The 12,605-nt window shown below is 32.6% G+C and overlaps 2 protein-coding genes across 2 annotated transcripts; both read right to left on the reverse strand.

Annotated features, from left to right (window-relative positions):
* Positions 1-809: 809 nt before the first annotated feature.
* LOC105160667 (cyclin-U4-1) lies at positions 810-2,456 on the reverse strand. Its single transcript, XM_011078148.3, has 2 exons — positions 1,982-2,456; positions 810-1,308 (listed from the first exon to the last, which is right to left on the reverse strand). The coding sequence occupies exons 1-2, from the start codon at positions 2,314-2,316 to the stop codon at positions 1,032-1,034; spliced, it is 612 nt and encodes a 203-aa protein (XP_011076450.1). The 5' UTR covers positions 2,317-2,456; the 3' UTR covers positions 810-1,031.
* Positions 2,457-8,024: 5,568 nt separating this feature from the next.
* On the reverse strand, positions 8,025-8,850 carry LOC105160668 (uncharacterized). The gene has a single exon (XM_011078149.3). It carries the CDS (start codon positions 8,757-8,759, stop codon positions 8,289-8,291), a length of 471 nt encoding a protein of 156 aa, XP_011076451.1. The 5' UTR covers positions 8,760-8,850; the 3' UTR covers positions 8,025-8,288.
* Positions 8,851-12,605: the final 3,755 nt, after the last annotated feature.

Raw genomic sequence — 12,605 nt, forward strand, 5'->3', positions numbered from 1 at the left:
TTGCGGATGAGTACTCTAGAATTTTGAGTTCCGAACAAGCATAGTAATTCATGTATTGTTGACTCTATTCGTATCTCGTTATTTGAATAATTGTATTTTTTTTGAAATTTTGTTTGGTTGTGTTTTTATTTTAAAATTTTGAATAATAGTGAAAGTGAATAATATTCAATTTAAACATTATGTGCATAAAAATGAGGTGGTCCAAAAAAGTCTATATAGTCCAAAAAAACAAAAACAAAATCCTCAACGGCTCAGTTTGGGAAAGGGCCCAAGAGGCCTAGGAAAATAGGCAGGCGTCTCTCAGAAAATAAATTGGTAAGACCCAAATTCTAGAGAATTTTGATATGAAAAGGCTTCATAGACCATAAAAAAATTTGAGAACTCGAAATCCCCCAACCAAATAAACGAACCCGAATAATATACTCTTATTGCAATTTATTTATTTATCAATTGTCAATGATCAATTAAGGGCCCGATCGAGACGTATTCGGCTCAAGACTTAAATCCAAAACCAATGGGTCAAATATTATGCTTATTCTAGCCTCTGTTCTACCAAAAAACTTTCTTCAGGTTTGCTCCCAGCAGTAAAGTTCAGTCTCCAAAGTCCAAACCTATATGATTAATAAAAAGAAAATATTGAAAATATTTACATAAATTGTAGTAGTTTTTTTGTTTTAATGCAAGAAATTTTGATACATCTTTGATAATTGAAACACAATTATATTTCTTTATTTAAATCTAGCCGCGAATAAATATAAATAATCATCTTTTTTTTTTAAAAAAAAAAAAAAATCTTGATGTATGAACAGTTGGAACATAAAACCAATATAGCATGAAATATCCAGATCCAAAATCGCCAAAAAAATGCAACAAATCATGAGGGAAAAATCAACGAAGGGAAATTTATGTTGATGTCATTGCAACCAAATTCGTCGCACTCGATCTTGTTCCCTCTCTGGTCCCTCGGTACAAAATCAGGGTCTCGTTTTTATCTTAGCACGGGGTCATGGACCAAACGTGCCCGAATTAGCCTAAACTGCAAGTTGCTGCTGCTGGTGGGTAGACCCTTCATTGTTTACGCAGAAACGGAGCTTTTCCGTCCTGCCAAGGCCTAGCGGAGATGGGGCTGCAGCAAGAGGAGGGAATTCCAGGAGCATTTCCCTCTGGAGATAAGAGTTGTAGCGGTGAAATGTAGCAGTCGACACGTTCAGTTCGAAGCCTAAACCGAACAAGAAGTCCACTTCAAGCAGGTTCATTTCTGCCGTGCTGATTCCTCCCACTTTGGCATAGTAAGCATTGTTGTAAAATCTGAAAACGGATCACAGCAATCATTTAAAACATTTTATTTTTGATTTCTTCTTGGTAATCAAGATCAGGATAAATTCTTATCCAAACCAGATTTGGCCGACCCAATTCAATCATAGAGCCCATGTGATAGGTCACTTTCCCTAAATTATACACCAAGCACGTTGTATTGTACATGTCATATAATTAGTTTGGATCCAATCAAACTCGATCAGAATTTCACTCCAGAAAAAACAGGTTCTAACAATTTCGACTGTGCCTGTTGCAATAGGAATGCCTAATGTTTGGTAGGTTGTCTGTAAGAACATGGAAGAATTCACATGGTTTGTTTTCATTCTGACACCCCCAGCCTAGCATGGATCAGTCTTATTTTACTCAACTTAGGTTTTCCTATTTATTTTTATTCTTTTTCACTTTTCACTTGATCATCAATCAGTTACCATTGCAAAATGTGAAATAAGATCAGGAGAAGCTCGGCAAAATGACAATTTTAGTCCTGTACGATTCTAGTTTGACAATTTTGTCCTGTTACTGGAAAAATTCGCGGATCCATGTTGATCAGTGGCATATGCATTTTTCATCTTAAATGACCCCATCAAAAACCACAAAAATCAGCAAAAGACTCATTCCCATGAAAGTAGAAGGGCTAATAAGCATCAAGGGATCGAAAACTCACATATCATCCATGAACTTGGCAGAAACCAAAACACTGGCAATGAGAAGGCGATGAACATTGAAGGAATTGATCGGCAGCAACGGCTGTCGCTGCGAAAACCGGTCAAGATAAACGTAGGCCACGATGAAGCACGACGGGCTGCAATTGGCGTACTTGAAGATCCTCTCAAGATAGCACTGTATGGAGATTGTAGGCCTGGTCAAGCCATGGAAGATTGAGATTTTCTGAGCATCAAAGCATCGGAAAACGTCGTTTGCTTCCGCGACTCGTTGGAGGAGAGAAGACAGGAATTTTATGACCTTCAGCATCACCGCAGGGCTCTCCAACTCCGCCATTGATGACTAGTTTCAGAAAGTGGCCTGGGTGGATGGACGGATGTTCTTGCGGATGATGAGTTTCCAATGCTGTCACCTGCAGTGTGTATAGTAAAATTCAAGTTATTGCAGTGTGGATTTGTGTTAAATGTAAAGTGGAAAGAGTCCGTGTGCTGCTATTTATACAGGAATAACATGGATTTAACGCGGAAACAGGGTTGGGAATGAGCTGGTTTAATTCCTCTTTGGAGTCCACATAACTTTCTGCTCCAAAATTCTAATTCAAATTGGCTTCGATTATATTTGAATCAATTATATAATAAGTGTCATTTAATTAATGTACATGTTAGAAAAACTTGGTTTGAGTAAGAAGTTTTCCTTTCTACTGCTCTACATATACTTTGCTGTAAATTACTATTAAATGTTGTATGTATAAAATACTTTAAAGGATAAATTATACTGACACCTCTTGAAGTTAGATCAAAATACACAAATACTTTCTGTCTTTTGCAAAATTATTAGCCTACCCCTTGAAAGATTGTTAGCGTAGTGTATCTTAATGGGGGTTTGTGTATAAACTTTTGCAAAATGTACTTATAATTACAATTACAATCTCAACAGATATACTTATAATTTTGTAAAGGTTAGGGATATTGATGTAATTTATTTTACTATTTATAATATATATATATATATATTATAAATAGCACAAATTTTGTACGCTTAAGGTGCATATATTAAATAAATAGTCACATGTATTATTTTACCTTCTTGTAAAAATACTAACCTCATGAACTTTTAATAAAGATTTTTTCACTATCTCAATCGTCATCTTTGGGGTCGTATTGTCTTTTTCTTTTCTCTGTTTAAGAGAGTTTTCTACTTATTAGTATTTATACGAGGAGATCTACTTATTAGTATTTATACGAGGAGATCTACTTATTAGTATTTATACGAGGAGATCTGTTGTATTTAATTTATATATTAAATTAAATAAAATATAAAATAAAGCACCTATTTAATTAGGATAAAATTTTGAATAGCTTTGCTACTACCCCTATAAGTTTAGGGGGTGTTAATTTTGACACACTCTGATGAAAATAGGGATAAAGTTTGGGATTGACTTGTCTTCTGAAATAAGCAAAGAGGTCAAAAGGGTTTAGCTCATTTAGAGGAGAGATTTGTGTTGCTACTTAATTAAAGGCTAGATCTGTAATTCCACGCATGAAAGACCAAATTACCCTTATAGTATACCAAAGTCTTCATACCTAAATTTTTGCAGGAAAATTCTAATTCATATCAGATTTGACCAGATTCGAATCAGTAACATGACTTGTGCAGTACAGCTGTCATATGACATAGTGTATACTTTAGGAAAAATAAATAATTATATTACAAATGTACTACACTTATTATGTAATTGATTCGATCTGATTAAACTAAATTAAAAAAAAATTCAAATTTACATGAAAAAACCAACTTTCTTGGCTAGTGTCTAGTGATGATGATAGGGTCCATGAGAAAATTTTGGTGTTGGTTTAGTTTAATGACCTTACATAGTTAGTTATATGGTGGGATTAGTCTGGTTAAGCACCGGATGGATTTCTTGCTTACTTTGGACCTTATAATGGTAACTTGTGCTTGAAAATAAGGATGTAATAATGTGAAAATGGTTGCAAGAATGATGGCCATTTAACTCATCCCACAAGAAACTTTGCCTCATTTATTGATCCCTTCATATTTTGGCAAGTGATTTTGCTAACCTAGAAAGCCCTTCATTTTTATTACAGTGAAGATGTTGTATACGACTAATTTATTCGTATAATACGAAGTATTTGGACTGCTCTTAGTTACGAATGGTGAATGTTTACTATTATCCTAGATTGGATAAATACAAGATTTTTCTATAATATATATGCGTAATTCCCTTTCTCCCAAATAGGCTCCATTTTTAGGAGAAATATGTTAAGTTTTATTGACAGCGGACAATACTTTGAGCAAAAGCGTTCGGATGAGCTGAACAAGTAAACACTACGTCATTTGCAAGTACAGGACTATGTATTTGATAGTAAGTGCGTATTATCATATCACAAATATTCTATTGAGATGGACAAGTACATGCCACATCATTTGATGTCATCTATGGGAATGAAGCTATTGTACTATGATAAAATTATAGGAAAATTCTGGCGCAAACCTGACTAAGGCGAACCTGAACCAATCATATGTCAAGTGCAATACACTTGCCATGTGATTGGTGTACAATTTAGGGAAAGTGATCAATCACATAACAAGTGTGATTGGTTGGTTCGACCAAATCTGATCCGAACAAGAATTTACTAAATCTATATTATCAAATCACATTAAAACAAGTTTTTATTTTTGAGTAATTACATATAAATTCAAAGACGTCTGTTTTTCAGGATGCATCTCTTTCTAAGTTCCTCGCTTAGAAGGCTTATAAAAGTGAGTGCATACCATCATTTTTACATTGAACAAATAAATAAGGGACTCAAACAACGTATAAATTCAAAACTTTATTTTCCTTAATCAGTTTTTTTTAATTGACTCCTGATACCTCAACAAAGTGAATAACACTTTGTAAAAGATTTTTTGTTTGGAACATAACAAATACACACCACATCAATTATAGAAAATTCTAACGACAATCGATGTAGCCAGATTTAGACCAAATTTTATAACAAGTGTAATATATTTATCATATGATTGATATGATTCGATTAGACCTGATTTGGATAAATTAAAAAAAATGAAAAAATTCCATTTTTTGTCCTTTAACTATATGTCATTAGTATTTTAGTCTTGTAACTTACTTTATTTACACATTTAGTAATTTTCTCAACGAATTTAGTCTCGAACATCTCACATTTAGTTCTTTCTTGGCAAGTTTAGTCCTGCGTTGACAACTTAAGTCCCAACAACTTATAATTACATGACCAAAAACACGATCTACTCCTTTATAAAGAGAATCGAAATTGTTAACACACTACTGAATTAACAAAAAAAATGATCAAATACGAGATGTTTCAAACTAAATTTATTAAAAAAAAAGATTAAATATATAAATTAAGTAACTTAGGGAACCAAATATACTAACCACCTGTAATTATATAATTTTTGCCAAAATTTTCCCATCAATTACCAAGAGAATATGAATCCCAAGTCACATTACATATAAATGTTAACTCCCCCAACCCATGTGAGCATCCATGTGAGGCATCTTTAGAAGCACCTGCAGTTCAATACCAATCTCCCTACAAAAACATTAATTTTAAAAAAAAAATACTATAAATGTAGAAAATAGCTGAAGTAAGATATTAATTGGCAATGAGTGGTCCTCCTGTCACGTACACCCCTATAATAAGTGGACCATCAAACATTGGAGGAATTACCAGTATTAATTGCACTACATGGTCCAAATGTCGTCAACATGGGAAAACAAACCTTGGATTTATCGATTTGGTCCAATAGGGACTAGCCACGTGTCTCAGATTCTTGTAATATAGTGTGCATTTGTTGGTGAAGACTGAAGAGAAACCATCTTGGTGCTTCTCACGTTGGTAAGGTATGGGGGCTTGTTTGTAGCTGTACTAAGTACATGGAATGGACTTAGAGATGCATGATATGATTCATTTGCATTTGATGTATAAATTGAACTTGTATATTTTCTTTAAAATTATTTTTAATATTTTTCAAATATTAAAAGATAATTTCTGTAACGTGGAGTTTAAGTTCATGCCTTCGATCGTATATCGTCTGTCGATTAACAAATTTAGTAGTTAAATGTTTTAGGGTTTTTGGTTCTTTTTGGAATTCAATCAACTATTGGAAGCCTGACTATCACAAACCTACAGCTGGTTTGAATTACTTCGAGTTATACCTAGCGCTTGTAAGATTTTAATGCTGACGTTTCATTAAAAAAAATAAAAAGAAAAATAAAACGAACAGTTCATCAGAACTGATAAAACGAATTGATTTTAAGTGCGTACGAATAAGAAATTATTGATAGAAGTAATTAATCAAAAGAAATTATTATCTGAGGAAAAAAATGACTATCACTGATGATATTGTAATCAATTCATTTTTTTTTGTAATTAAGATAGTTGAGATATTGAACTACAAATAGTATAGATTAAGAACTAAATGTACTTTATGGGTAAATTACAATCAGTTTTTTTGAGGTTTGGCATAATTACAAATATTTTTTTATTATTTAAAAAAATTATCAATATCCCCTTGATTTTAACGATCATCTAACAATTAGTCTAATCCATTAGCTTTTGTTATATTTTCATTCATTTTTCATAGTGAATTTACTAAGTGTTCTAGTGACTATAAATTATAATTTTATATATTTTTTAAAAAAATTAAAATTATTTTATGGACTAAAATAGATAATTTTTTATTTTTGTTTTAAATTTTTTCATCCACCTCGTTCGATCTTTCTATAATTTATTAATTTTCTGTTTAAAAACAAAAAAAAAATATAGTACGGGTAAAATTGATAATTTTATATCTCCATTCAATAATTACTTAAATTTATCAAATATTAAAAAAATATTTATGATTTTTAAATAATAAAAAATTATAATTATAATAAATTTTAGAAGAACTCGTTGTTATTTTGCCCTGTAGTTGAATTTACAATTTGTATTTGCAACATATTCATGGGCTGAGGTTGGCATCAGAGAAGCCCAATGCCCAGCCCATGAATAGAAAGAGTTGAGGCCTCAGTTGCAACTTGCAATATTGAGGTCAAGTGTTGGAAAAAAGGGTGCACGTGAGCCCACGTACGTGGATCATTTGATGCTCGATTAAAGTTTGAGGCTGTCGGATCCCAAGTCTTGGAAGATGAAAGGTTTAAAACGAGTATTTATCGACTTATTATTAAACATAAATTGAAAAAAATATTTTTCAATATATTTTTTTTAAATTATTTAAATTAAAAAAATTGTGAACAGTTTCTGCCAATTTTGGCAACATATTAATAAATTTATAAATATTAAATTATTTTTTTTATATTTAATTTTTATTTTCTACACGTTTAATTTTTATTGCTGCCTAACTTATAACTTTTTCTACAATATTTTCATTACATAAGTAAAAGACATTGCCTTAAAAGATCGAGAACTCGGGAGCATTTTATCATTTCATTAATTATATACTTCACAATTATATTAGGTCAATCAAAATCCTTTCAATCATCCGAAATATTTAAAAATGAGATTAACAAATATAAATCTAGAACATCTTTGGGCAATTTCATGTGGATAATGCAGTATAATTAAGAATTCTAGAAGACAAACTAGGCATCCAATGCTTATCCCACTGTTAAAATTGGTGTGGGATCTTCTATCACACTTTTGTATCATATATTAATGTAATGATAGTAATTGACATGTGTTTCTGTTCGAATTGAAAATGAAGTTGCATACAATACACGCGTGAGTGTGATATTAGTGTGCAGCATTTAACATGTAACTAAAGATCTTTTACGTGTTACATAACCTTATTGTATATTGAGACAAAATTGGGAAAAGTGTGATCTAAATGATCGAACCAAATCGATCCCATAACAAATATGAGACACTTGTAATATGATGTATCATTTTTCTTGAATTGTATACCAAATCTGACCAAATTCGTTCCCGACAAAATTGTTGTAGTCCTTCTCATCACCTCATTCAGGTCAAGTGAAAACCAACGACTTTAACTAACAATCTGGCGATAGTATTTTACATGAGACATAAGATAGCAAACATAGTAGGCAGCATCACAGTACATGGAGTAAGACAAAGTTTGCATACATATCTCTCAACCTTAAGGACTACAAACTAGAAGCACGCGCCTCGTACGTAAGAGAGGTCCTGTATATGAAAACATTACACACACAAACATACACATTCTAGTTCACATCGGTATGCCATACGATAAATAACAAACCATAGAAACCCTATATATCTTTTTCCATGCTAGCCATGCTTGTTTTTGCCACCGGAAGTTGACGGCGTGTGATCATCGTCGCCACCAACAGAGCCACCTCCGTTGCCCCCACCCCCGCTACCACTTCCATGACCACCTCCATGAGCACCACCACTTCCATAGCCATACCCAAATCCAGACCCAGATCCGGACCCAGATCCAAATCCAAAACCCGACCCTCTCCCGAACCCATCAGGCGACTTACCTGAGCCCGACCCGTAACCCCACCCGGAAGTCGGGCTAGCACCCCAGCCCCAACTATAGTCCCAATTCGAGCCATGGGCTGAGCCACTACCTCCGGTAGGGGTCTCGGACGTGCCACTAGGTGCAGACGACATTTCCGACACGTCTAAGACCTTTCTTCCGGCGCCTCCTGTCTTAAGCCCCCAAGAGTTGATGGAAATCAAGAGAAGTAGAATGAGAGTGAATAGGGAAATCTTGGGACACATTATTTTGATCATATGTGTACTTAAACTTTGATATATAGTTGAAGAATAGTAAAAGTTGGCGATGTCTTTATGACTTTGGGTGTCAAGCAATTGATTGAGGCAGCACTATATATATAGTGAAGGAGAGATATATATTAGGTTAGTGGTGGGGGTATTTATTGGGACAATTATGTTGACAAGAGGACCCGTGACACTAACGGTCTTGGGGTCGGGTGCACTTGTCGGAAAGAGGAGATTCTGCCCACAATGTGCATCTCCACACATGATTTGCACCACACCGCCTAAGTTAAAAGAAATATTAATTTTAAGACCACAATTTTGAGAACGAAATGGTCCCATGAGGCAATAATATCTTGAAAATTTTGAGGTTTAGCATTTATGGGAAGTTTCAAGGGGTGAGGGTTTGATCTTGATTTTTTGTTTTGAGGTTCACATGATGTGTTGATAAAGATGGGCAATATATATGAAGGGGAGGATAGTTGGAAGATTACCAAATAGAGGTATATATATATATATATGTATATATCTTTTAGTGGGTTGTGAATGTATATGGATGAGATCAGTACAATTAGGTTTTATTGAGTTTGGCTCATCCAAGATTCAGCTTTTCCCCAACTTTTTTGGGGTGATTAAGAGGGTGTTTGATTGAAATTAAAAGCTTGTCAAAACATCGTTTTAGAACTTAATTATAAAGTCGTGAAAAATTATTTGACAGTTTTTTTTGGAAGAGCTTATAATTAGATCTTGAGATACGATGATTTAGATTTTATAAGGTTGTTTTTTGTAAAAAAAAGTTAACATCATCTCATTCTTTTTAAAACATCTTATAAGCCCTTTAATTTTAGTATTCAATAGACAAAAGTACACACATAATTTATTAGTACTAACTTTTATGTACCTTTCATATAGTCGATGTTTTATTCCAAAGCAAAATTATTTCTATTTATACTATTTATAATTATGATAATTTGATGATTTTTTTTATTATTATTACAATATGAAAAGTTTATTATGTAAAACACTAACGTTTTATAAGTCCTGACATATTACTTGTCCAAATACTTTAAAAGCTTTTCTTTTAAATAAGATTTAACATCTTTAAGTTCTTAAAATATTTTATAAGATATATAAGGTTATAAGATGTTTTAAATAAGCTTACCCTTAAACACCCAGTGATTCAAACTTATTTTAAGCTGTGAAAAATGAAAATAACATATCATTAGAGGTCAAGGTGCGCAGTAGGCCGAGCTGGGCTAGTTCGGTCCAGGACCGGATTGAACTAATAAAAAATGAGTTGGGTTAGCCCAGGCCCGCTTGGTACTAGGTCGGTTGTAGGTATTGAATCTTGGGACCAGTCCAACTCGATGGCCCAGGTTCACCTGATTCTGAGTTGGATCTGTTGGGCGATCTTTTTTTATTAAAAATAATGCATGTATATGGCATATAAGTTGCATTTTGTTCTCCTAAACTAACTATTTTAGTAGTTCTTTTTATACTATCGAAGCTCTAAATATTATTATCATTATCGTTCTACTTCTAAATTTTTAGTATTTTAATTCATTAATACTTTTTGTTTATTATTTTCAAATTTTATAATCTTTTTTGAATTTATTATCATTTAAATTTTGTTATTAAATCTTGTTTGCCAAATTATTAATTAAATTCATTATATAATCTTAAGTATTATTTTTTCTAGTTACGATTTTTTATGTAATTTAATTTGTTATTTATTTTATTTCATAATAAGATTATAAATTTAAGTAATTGTGCAAAAGAAAATCTCTATTTTATTAAAAAAAGAATAATAAAATAAAATAGGTACATTTGGGCATGATCAGGACTTGATTTGGTCCTAGTTCGGCCTCAATGGGCTAATTCATGGATTGTGCTTGAGTTTATAAATAGACCTAATTGGGACTCGTTTAAAGGATCAGGACCACCCCAAAACTGATCATGAACAATAGTGGGCTAGTCCGTACCGATTTTGAGCTAGCTCGGCTCACCGTGTACCTTAAAATTTATTGAAAAGTAAAAGAATCCCGAATTCTTTCCTTGATTGAAGATGTGAGGAGAATAGTGGACATTGGACAATCCCTTGAATTGACCCACAAACAAGTTGATGCTTTCTTCTTACATACAAAAATCTAAGCCTACTTTCTAACCGCCCATTTTCTGCTCCTGTACACGTGGTAACGTAACCCAGATATATATAGCACACACCATCATTCTCATCACCGGGAATTATGGCAATCGCTTTCTCCCATGTAATTATCCCACTCATACATATACATCCATCCATGCATGCATGCATGTCATGCATTAAAATAAATGGCCACCTTTGTAGATTTTTGTTGTTAGTGGATAAATCATTGACTCTCCCAATCTCCAAGTAATATCATCTCCACATCATATGGTCATATGCATGACTGTCATAACGCCATCTCATGTGCTTCTATGATGCAATGGCATTATGGTAGTTCCACTACATACATAGATTTAAGCTTGAATTTTTGTTTATAATAGCTTTTACTTTTTGTTAAATGAAAGATATTCAACAACATCAACAGTGGAAGATTCCTCCGACGCACAACAATAAACTAAATTAGCACAAAATATGTCAAATTAAATAGAAATTGTGTAAGAATTTTGCCTTAAATAAAATAAATAACTAATTTTTTATACAATAGCACAAATAAAATAAAAAAATGCAATATGATTTAAAATAAAAAATTTAATCTGATCTAAATTAGATTGCTACCTGAAATAACAACATCTACATAGATAGCACTAGACGTCCTTAAATTGGAAAATTATAGCCCGGACCCGATTTGATCGAACCAAATCAATTATAGAGTAAGTGCGATACACTTGTTATATGATTAGTTATTTTTTCTTAACTATACATCAATTACACGAAAAGTATATTGTACTTACCATATAATTGATTCAAATTTGACAGAACCAGATACGGACTAGAATTTCTCCCTCAAATTTGATAAACGCGTAGTGAACACTACGTCCATGTTGGTACCTGATGGGAAGACGGGCCCAACTTAGTTTAGATCCGTTGATCTATTAACTGGGCCTTGTTTCCCGACACCCGACCACCGGGATCCACTGTTTTTGGGCCCATTTTGTATATAATTTTTAGTATTTTTTTTTTGTCTACAATGATCGTGAATAATAAAATTATAAAATTGTTTTATTTTAAATTCAGAAGATTCTTTAGTGTTTAGATTGACTTTTACTTGAATATGCCAAACACTTTAAACCAGTTGTCGATTTCGTTTCAATCTAAATGGATACTTTATAATTCAATGCCATCCATTACGTACTTGAATTTATATTTATTATTAAAATATTTTTAATTAAGACCCTTTGATTTTTAAATTAGTTAGATGCAAGATTAAGAGAAAATATGCTCTGAAAATTTATAGGGATCAAATGTTCGTACTTGTACGGATCCATGTGTTGTGGTCTTAGCCTTCCAAATATTGAGTCACAGACCATGGTGATTTTGGATCACTCGATCTAAATGAAAACACACATATCTCTGTTCTATTTGAGAATTTTAAACTGCAACAAAGGATGTTTTTATTCTTTTAAACCCCTTCTTGTTCGACCCACATCAGAATTATAGATTTATAATACTCACAACAAAAATAAAATTTTTTTAGATTAATATTTTAGATGAAATAAATAAAATTCAATTAATTCTTTCCAAAGTCTAAAAGGAAAATAAAGCAAAAAAATAAATGACATAGAACATGAAATTTTTCTGCCCCCTCCTTAAGTACTATAGTGGACTAAGACTTTATGAGCCCAATAACATGCAGCGGGTGTAGAAGAACATGCTGT

This window comes from Sesamum indicum, linkage group LG4 (genome assembly GCF_026168435.1).
Source record: "Sesamum indicum cultivar Baizhima isolate 11 linkage group LG4, ASM2616843v1, whole genome shotgun sequence".
Lineage (NCBI taxonomy): Eukaryota > Viridiplantae > Streptophyta > Magnoliopsida > Lamiales > Pedaliaceae > Sesamum > Sesamum indicum.

Bases quoted from the DNA above. Each gene is read 5' to 3' on its own strand.
- LOC105160667 (XM_011078148.3), bottom strand. From the start codon at position 2,316: ATGGCGGAGTTGGAGAGCCCTGCGGTGATGCTGAAGGTCATAAAATTC. The intron at 1,309-1,981 runs GTGAGTTTTCGA...ATCCGTTTTCAG, and splicing joins GCCAAGTTCATGGATGATAT to ATTTTACAACAATGCTTACT.
- LOC105160668 (XM_011078149.3), bottom strand. From the start codon at position 8,759: ATGATCAAAATAATGTGTCCCAAGATTTCCCTATTCACTCTCATTCTA.